This window comes from Euphorbia lathyris, chromosome 6 (genome assembly GCF_963576675.1).
Source record: "Euphorbia lathyris chromosome 6, ddEupLath1.1, whole genome shotgun sequence".
NCBI classification, from domain to species: domain Eukaryota; kingdom Viridiplantae; phylum Streptophyta; class Magnoliopsida; order Malpighiales; family Euphorbiaceae; genus Euphorbia; species Euphorbia lathyris.
In genome coordinates this window covers 5,399,909-5,409,271 of record NC_088915.1, presented here as the reverse complement: position 1 = coordinate 5,409,271, position 9,363 = coordinate 5,399,909, and the positions used below count along the sequence as shown (strand labels likewise).

Genomic DNA, 9,363 nt, shown 5'->3' with positions numbered 1-9,363 from the left:
ATGGATTGAAATTCTTCCTCATCCTGATGGATTATTCTTGATTCAAAGAAAATATATTTCTGACATTCTATGCATGGCTAACATGGATGATACTAAACCAGTTGCTACTCCTCAAACAACTCATCCTCCTCTAACGTTAGTCGGAACAACACTCCAAGATCCAACTGAATATCGTGCTCTGTTTGGTAGTTTGCAGTATCTTAGTTTGACTCGACTGGATATTGCTTTCTCGATAAATAAATTAGCTCAATAATACATGCATCGTCCAACTGAAGATCATATGCAAGCCTTAAAACGTCTTCTTCGTTATTTGGGGGACACTCAAACTATAGGATTGGTTCTTCATAAGGATTCCCCACTCACTATTCACGCCTTTTTCAAATGCAGATTGAGCTCGTGATAAGGATGATTACATCTCCACTACTGCCTATATTGAGTATCTTAGCAAAAATCCCATCTAATGCACGTCAAGAAAGCAACGTACACGGGCACGCTCTTTTACTGAGACTGAATATCGCATCGTGGCTAGTGCCACTGCTGAAGTTCTTTGACTCTGCAATCTCTTTCAAGAGCTCGGCTTAACATCATCCACTGATCCTGTTATCTACTGCGACAATGATGGTGCTACTTATGTCAATGCCAATCCGATTTTTCATTCAAAAATGAAACATCTTGCTTTAGATTATCATTTCGTTCGTGAAAATGTGCAATCTGGAACTCTTTGGATGGCCTATATAGCTAAAGTTGATCATCTTGCAGATGCTCTTACAAAGTCACTTCCTCGTTCCACCTTTGTTTCCTTAGTTCGCAAAATTGGTCTCTCCCCTTGACCGACCGTTTTGAGGGGGGCGTGATAAGGATTGAGTGGTATTTAGTTGACATACTTATCTTGTTATATTGTTAGCATACTTATCCTGTTATATTGTTGTTAATAATTTTTAGTATTATCCTATTAATACCTTGTAATTATCTTTCTGTTACTTTCTGTATATCTCAAGTCTTTGAATTCTTTATATACGCAAGTTCAATCAGTAAACAAATCACTTCTTCTCCATTACTCTATAATATATAGAGCAAATTCTAAAAATCTCACGTGATTACACGAATTGTCAAATACATGCATGTGATTCTTCGCTTTGTTAAAATCGATGATCTTTTAATTTGACACTCTAAAAATTACCATTAACAACCTCAAATGAAAATTTCCAAAAGTTCAAGTTGTTTAGTATCATGTTAAACAAACCAACTTAGCTTGGACCGGACTCCTCACCAGTTTGCAATCCAAGTTTTATAACGTTGGTAATTATAGTTTCGTCTAATCACCTCGAAGAAGAAAGGGATAAAATAGTAGAATTTAATTGACACCATTTCAAAACATTTGGGTTAAATAGCGATTTCAGAACACTTGGATTAAACTGGCGCTATTTTATACGTAAAGGTCAAATTGATATTTATCCAATAACCTTGAGGCTATTTTAGTACCTTATCATTTTCTAATTATAAAAAATGCAATCAGATGCGAATAAATAAAATATAGATAATACATTTTCACGAGTTTAATATTTACAACTAACTATATAACAACTATAAATATCAAGAGCTCAATGCATAATATATAAAAAAAATAGCCCTTCAATGCAATTTGAGATAATGTTTACAAATTTTTTTTTAAATATGTTAAAATGTTAAACTTGCCTGGAAATACAACAAAAATGATAATCGTACACGGGGCATATCCATCGAGTTTTCATTATAACTCGTATTATGTCAAAAAATTAATAGCCCTAATTGTCATGTCGCCACCTTCGAAGCATCTACCGCTATATCATATGAATTATTCTCATTACACTGCAGCTTATGATCCAGTGAGAAAAGAATGATATGCAATTCTTCATTTTTATCCAGAATCCATATTAAAAGAGGCAAAACAACTGCCACATCTGAAATTGGCGATTGTAAGAGAAAAATTCGACCTCCCGAGCACGACAATTATAATCGTCAAATCATTCCTTCCTTGGAAGAGTGCCGATAATAAACTTGTATCTGCCCGAGTAAATTGTATTGATTGTCTTTGGGAGCTATTTCACAAAAATCACCGAGCTTCATTTTCTTTCAATGAATTAATTGAACTTTCCTTTTTATTTCAGTAAAATCATATGGTAAATTCAAATAGAAAAAATTACCGGAATAATGATGTAATGATCACAGTATTTGTATGACATGGCAACCACAAGTGTGCCACATGAAGCAAAAAAAAAAAAAAAAAGGCTACCACGTGACAATTTCAAGTATTTGACTTTCATGTCATATGCAAAAATCAATCATTTCCAATGTAGCTGCAACGTCACTCTTCTGATAGATTTTTTCTGTCTGAATTAGCCGGACTGATAGATTTTTTCTGTCTGAATTAGCCGGAATGATTTTATTGAAATAAAAAAAAATGAACTTGAATTAGCCTGAATGACTTGATTGAAATAAAAAATGAAAGTTCAATGACTTTACCAAAATAAAATGAAATGCGGTGACCTTTGCGTAACCTAAATTTCAGTGATAATCGGTGCAATTTACCCGCTGTTTCAAAGGGCTGAAATAAGAATAGATAGCATGGCAGCAGGAGCAATGAAAAAATCTGCAGCAGTATTCGGCAGTGGTGACTCCCTATGAATGCCTGAAACTCTCACAGCCTGGGCAGTTATGCAAGCTCTCGTGAATATAAATATCACAATCAAGGCAGAAGTATTGTTTACATTTTGGGCAACAAACACTAACGTTGCCTTTGTTTCCTGTCACAAAATCAGTAAAAATCAGGGGAAATGAAATTGCTCAGGGAGAGTTAAAGAAATCGGCATAAATTACATTCGTGGCGCCTGAACTATAGCGATTAACATTATAGCTCCTAGATTAACGAAATGATGAAGGTAAAATATGTATTTGACCATAATTTTTGCTGACATGGTGAAAAAAAAGAGTCAATTATATAGTCAAACTTGTCTAGGTCATCATTTCGTTGATTGTTTTTCGGATTTTTGTTGCTTTTGACTTTAAGGTTACGTTAATGTAAAGTTCAAGTGTTTTTATGTCTAGAAATGAAGTTCGGAGGTAATATATTAGTAGCTCTATAGTTTAGGTACCCAAGAAAATGCCCCTCCAAGTTGGCCATAAAAGCCGCTCTCCTTGAGATAGGATAAAATGAACTATTGGTTCCCTGAACTTGTTTATAATTAATATGCACGACTAAATACATCAGAGCCCCCATTGAACTTGGCCCAAAAAATCGATTGCCCTAAATAGATGTCTCAACCTCCTAAACTTACCTAAAGTGATTTATTAACTCCCTAAACTTACTTAAAGTGATCTATTCCCTAAACTTGTTTATAGTAATATGCACGGCTAAATATATCAGACCCCTCATTGAAATTGGCCACCTGAACTTAAGAGTTGTCTCATTAGTCTCCTAAATTTACTAAAGTGATTGACCCTCTAAACTTACTTAAAGTGACCTATTGACTTCCTAAACTTGCTTAAGGTAACTCGTTGGCCCTTGAACTTGGTTAAAGTGATACGCACTTCAACTTACCCAAATCTCCTTTTATGCTGCCACGTAACCATAGGAGGTTAATCATATCCCATTAAGCAAGTTCAAAAGGCTAATAAAATATCCTTAAAAGTTAGGGGGAGAATCGGTTTTTTGGATCAAATTCAAACGTGCCACGTAGGACGACTAATCATATCACATTAAAAGGGACTAATTGTTCATATTAAAAGTTGGAGGGATCATCAGACTTTTCTGGCCAAGTTTGGGAGGCTAGCATGTTTGAGGCCTACAATTTTATCTCTATCTATTCACATATATAAATGGATGCATAAAAACAGCTAACTTACCAGGGCTGATTAGGCTCTGTTGGCAGCCGAAACAATTTTTTGATGGTCTATGATGTAATTCACTAACACGTAGCGAGACCTCATCAAATGGTGTAATAGGGAAGAGATGATGATATGACCTGGCCAAATGAGGCGAAGAAACAAGTGTCAAACCACAAATACGGCATTCAGTAGGAAGATCACAGACACGTGCCTTGCATCTAGGACATATGTATCCTTCACTAACTTTAACTTCCTTGTGACAAGAACAAATTGAAATGGAACCTTCTGCTACTCTTTGTGGAAAACCCATCTTTATCAAATTAGCAATTGCATATTCTGCTATTGCTGGAGGCGGCGGTGCATGCTCCATTATTAACTCTTTAAGGTGAGCCTATTTAAGAGACATACATAAATTATACTTATATCTGAATTTAGAGTAACATCATGGCAGAAAGTACTATACAAAAACAAAAGGCTTAATACATCAGGAGCTCCATGAATTTAGCCTGGATTGGTACTTTGAACTTACAAAGTGTCTCGTCGACCCCCTGTACTTGCTTAAATTGACATGATTGACCCGTTAAGACCACGTGGCGGCAAAACAAGATTGGATTTGCACAAATTGAAATATATTGTCTTAAGCAAGTTCAGGGGCGAACAAATTTGTGTGGCTAATATGTCACTTTAAACAAGTACATAGGCTAACGAGACAATATTTGTCATTGAGCTTACAGCTCTCATACGCGTTGGGGCCAATCAGCTTTTTGGATCAAGTTCAGGGGCGGATGGCACACTGTAAACAAGTTTAAGGGGCAATAGGTCACTTTAAGCAAGTACGGAGGACTAACGAGATACTCTTGTAAGAGTTCAGAGCCTAATCAACTTTTTGAGTTAATTTTAGAAGCTCACGATGTATTAAGCCAAAACAAAACAAGGAACTAAAGTCTGTAGAAAAAATCATATAGAAAGTAAAAAATTCATTTACAAGATATATTTAGATGCCTTAATGTTTCATTACATTACAACATTCATCAAGTACTAAATCTCTAACAAAGAGGTTAATTACATCTATGGTCCTCCAATTATAGGAAATAGAATAGAAATGTCATAAATTTTAAATTCTTAACGAGAAAATTGTTGTTTAATTTTGGCTTCACTTATGATCCTTTTGTCCGGAAATCAGCAAATACATTTACTGGAGATATCATGTGGATCACATGCCATCAAAATCTCACCATATGGAAATTAATATATATATATATATACTTTTCATCAAAAATTCGCCTCGTAGCAAAATTTTGATGACCTATCATCCACGTGGCATCTCCGGCGAATGTGTCTGTTGGTTTCCATACAAATGACCATGGATGAAACCAAAGTTAAACAGCAATTATTTCTCATTAAGAATTTAAGATTTATGGTATTTTTGTATTGGAAAACCATGGATGCAATTAACTCCTAACAAAGAGGCCATGTTGCATTTTAAACAGCTTATATGATGTCCATAGCCTTTTCATTGTGAAACAGTAACAGTTTGTTCAATTCCTATGTCTCACGGATACGGACATAGACATAGAAATGGACATGGAAAATGCTATTTATAAAACATGACCTTCATAAAATAGCTTTGAAACGACAACGGAAATGAATATGAAATGGCCATGGACACGAAACACAGAAACGCTATAGTTCAATTCCATATAATAAAAAGAACCATTAGAACTCACCTCATCCATGGCAACAGAATACGATCCACCAGTTTCTTGACAAAGATGTTTGCATATAAACATTTCAGCTGAGAGACCAATTACAGAACATCTTATTTTAGATTTCTTGCATTTCTCGATAGTGTCCAATATATCTCCCGGATCACAAGTACTAAGAGCTGAATATAAGATAAGAACTTCACGATGACCATATGAGGGGATTTGATCAAGATAGCCATGGACGAGCTCTAAACCATTCTGTAGTGAGGAATCACCAGAACATCCCAATTTGCCCATCAAAGCCTTAATATGGGACTCTGGACTACCACCAAGCTCTGTCAATGAATGAGCAATTCCATCTTTTATAGTCACTAAACCAATCTGACTAAGTGGATTCTGGTCAAAAAACTCCCTAATAAAACCCTCAACAAGCTTTGCAATCACTGCCATTCGACTTGGTCGCATATCCATCTCGCTTGCTGCCTATAGATTAATCCAAACAATTAGAAACAAGATGAAAAGCCTATTTAAGAAAACATAGTTTTTTGGTAACAATAAGTTTAGGTAAGGGTAGGTGTAGGGCTTACAATGAGGTTCGATAAAAGCTCAACCGCGTTCGACTCGATTTATAATTGAGCCGAGCTTGACACAATTTTGAGGCTCGATTTTTAACAAGCTGAGCTCGAGCACAGTGAAACTCGGCTCGGAAGCTTACAAGCAGACTCGGTCTTAGGTTTGTGAACAAGACCATATACAAGTTCGGTTATAATGCCTCATGAACGGGTTCGTGAGCAAGCTTGGTTTGATTATTTTTTTAATAATAATATTTATATTATTCTATAAAGGGGAAATGTAAAACTATGTAGTTTTGTTCATGAGTTTTGCTTGTGAGCTTGCTTATGAACATAATTAATGAGTTGATCACGAGCAAAGTTCATGAACAAAATTAAGGAGGTTCTCGTGAGCAAACCTCATGAACAAAATTAACGAGCTTCCTGCGAGCAAAGCTTATGAACAAAATAAACGAGTTGCTCGCGAACAGTTCATTTCCTTAATAAGTCGAGCTCAAACAGGATTTTGAGCTCGAACCAAGCTCGTTAGTTTTCTGCCAAAACTCGGTTTGACTCGGCTCGATTACAGCCCTAGGTAGACCTAACCACTTCCAAGGTCAGGGAAACCACAAACTTCTGTCTAGGTATAGTGGAATTTACAGATTATCCACCAATAAGGGCTGGATTTTGACCGAGTAGGGAACTGAACCCCAAACCTGACAACAAACAAGGTATCAACTCCTCAACACTAGGGAGGGACAACTGTTATTGGCTTAAAAACCCATGGCTAACACTATTATTTGCAAGACCAATGGAATAAAGTTTCCACATGAAAGCTGCAACCAAATGTTGAAATGGTCCTAAATGCCTAAACTTATCCTCTACCTAGGAAATGTTCCTACATTTAGTCCTATAGTTATTGGGGAAGAGCGGATTTAGCCTTCCCATACACAACTATGCAATCTTAAGCTTAACTTGCTTAAAACAGTGCAATTTCAAACCTCGTTACCGGAAGATGAAATTTTTCCATAACAAAAAATGTACAATTACAAGACTTATTGGATAGCCAGAATAGTGGTGTTTGGAGGCTGGTTAGAACATGAAAAAAGATTCATCTTCCTTTAATCATGCTTGAAATTTAGGCTTAAGTTACACTATTTTGTAAGTGGAGACTAAATCCATTCTCCCCAATAATCATAGGCCTAGATTTATACCTTATCACATTCTTTTATATATACATTAGGCAAAAATTAGGGGGGAAATGAGGTTTTTTCATTTTAAAATAGTTCATCCCAATTTCTGAGAATTTGGGTTTCCAAAACAGAGTGAAACACTTCAAAATCAAAGTTCTCGTGAAACATAGAAATTAGCCAAAAATCCTATCAAGGCTATTAAACACATTTCCCTGAAACTGATTCGAGAAAGTCATGATCAAATGCAAAGAAAGCGAACCCCATTTTCAACCAATTTGATTATCTAATCAAATTAAACCTATAAAAGTCCAATATATGCAACTACTTAGTAAGAAACGAAATTCACATACCCTAGATAGGTCAACAACAATGTAAACAAAACGAATGAGGCCTTTCTGGATGCGAACAGCAGTTGCAGTAGAAGCAAGGGAACGAAGGCGGCGACGGTACTGAGCGTGGTAAATAGCTGTATTATCAATAGGACGAAGAAGTCCAGATTCATCTTCTTGTAGATCCTCCCATGATCTTTCATCAGCATAAGTTCTCTCCCATGCTTCAAGTCCATCGCCATCAAATTCATCCTCATCCTCTTCTTCTTCTTCTTCTTCTGCTTCTCCATTCAACCGTCTTTTCGCACTTGTGCTCATTGTTTCTCCTACTTCACTGACCAGATAGATAGTTAATTTTTTTTTTCTGCAACTGAAACCCTAAATTGGATTTGATTCTTCGAAAAGAAAGAGACGCAAAAATCAGAGTTCGTGTATTGACAACTAGAACTAGCTGCACACAAATCTCCCTGCAAAAAGCACTTCTAACCATATAAATTCGGGTTAAATGCATCATTGGTCCTTGAATTTATATAGTTGTCTCAAAATATTCACTCAACTTCAATTTATCTCAATAAAATCATTAACTTTGAATTTTGTCTCAATTAGATCGTTCCATTGATTTTAGTGGTTAAAATGCATCGAAATAATGACATGCGTAACACATCAACATGAGTTAACTCAAATCTCTGATCGGAATGAAATGTGACAGGCACATGTCGGATATTTTTATGAAAAAAACTAAATTTTAGTTTTTTTTTCATAAAAATAATCGACATGTGATAGTCAGGTGGCGCATATGTGGATGTCATGTGTCATTTCGGTTAGAAATATAAGTTGTCTCATATTGACGTATCACTTATGTCATCATTCCGATGTTTTTTAATCACTGAAATCGTAATAGTGACTTAATTGAGACAAAACTCAAAGTTGAATGATTTTATTGAGACAAATTAAAGTTGAGTAACCATTTTGAGATAATCAAGTAAGTTCGGTGACCAACTCTGCATTTAATCCATATAAACTCAATTAAAATAGCATGAGTAAAAAAATTAGGCTTAATTACAAATAGATATACTGTGATTTCACGGATTTACGGATGGATATTTATGGTATTTTTTGTTACACGTAATTATGTGGTTTGAAAAAAATTTTATTTTGTGTTGATTTTATCAAATTTGGCCGATAATGACCTCAAAATGAAAATTTGTATCTCTTGGAAAAAATTTATTTTGAGGTCGTTATTGGCCATATTTGGTAAAGTCAACAAAAAATGAAAATTTTACAAACCATATGGTTGTATTTGTAACGAAAAATACCACAGGTACTCATCTACAAATCCGTGAAATCACAAAGCATCTGTTTGTAATTAACCCAACAATTTATAAATACTTAGTATATATTTTTAAAATAATTATATATTCTCTAACTTTATATGTTAGGAGTTTGAAGGTTAACGAGGTGAGAGGTAAAGAAGATAATGGAAAAGAAATGCAGGTGATAAAAATGAGAATTAAAAATTTAATTTCGTTTAGGAGTTTAAATATGAAAAGGAATGATCACATAAACAAAAATTTTAATGAAATTTCCGTTATTTTTATTAACATTTAATTTGGATGATAGAATTTAGAGATTAAAAAAAGTAAAAAGATTAGCTACAGTTAAACCTCGATAAATAAATATTCGATAAAGTAATAACCTCGATTATATAATAAATTCTTCC

The 9,363-nt window shown here is 34.9% G+C and overlaps 1 protein-coding gene across 2 annotated transcripts; it reads right to left on the bottom strand.

Annotated features, from left to right (window-relative positions):
• Window positions 1–1,523: 1,523 nt before the first annotated feature.
• On the bottom strand, window positions 1,524–8,092 carry LOC136232772 (general transcription factor IIH subunit 2). 2 transcript variants are annotated; one of them, XR_010690607.1, is made up of 5 exons: window positions 7,665–8,092; window positions 5,592–6,053; window positions 3,883–4,255; window positions 2,569–2,783; window positions 1,524–2,402 (listed from the first exon to the last, which is right to left on the bottom strand). XR_010690607.1 is itself a non-coding variant. In XM_066022167.1 (4 exons), the coding sequence occupies exons 1-4, from the start codon at window positions 7,959–7,961 to the stop codon at window positions 2,659–2,661; spliced, it is 1,257 nt and encodes a 418-aa protein (XP_065878239.1). In that variant the 5' UTR covers window positions 7,962–8,092; the 3' UTR covers window positions 1,524–2,658. The 2 variants fall into 2 exon arrangements, 1 of the variants encoding a protein (XP_065878239.1); XM_066022167.1 differs by having other exon boundaries at window positions 1,524–2,783.
• Between the last annotated feature and the right edge of the window lie 1,271 nt (window positions 8,093–9,363).

What these genes read in the sequence shown, in the direction of transcription:
- LOC136232772 (XM_066022167.1), bottom strand. Translation starts at nt 7,961, where the DNA reads ATGAGCACAAGTGCGAAAAGACGGTTGAATGGAGAAGCAGAAGAAGAA. An exon ending in TTGTTGTTGACCTATCTAGG is followed by an intron (nt 6,054 to 7,664) that starts GTATGTGAATTT and finishes ATTAATCTATAG; the next exon opens with GCAGCAAGCGAGATGGATAT. An exon ending in ACAGAGCCTAATCAGCCCTG is followed by an intron (nt 2,784 to 3,882) that starts GTAAGTTAGCTG and finishes ATTTTGTGACAG; the next exon opens with GAAACAAAGGCAACGTTAGT.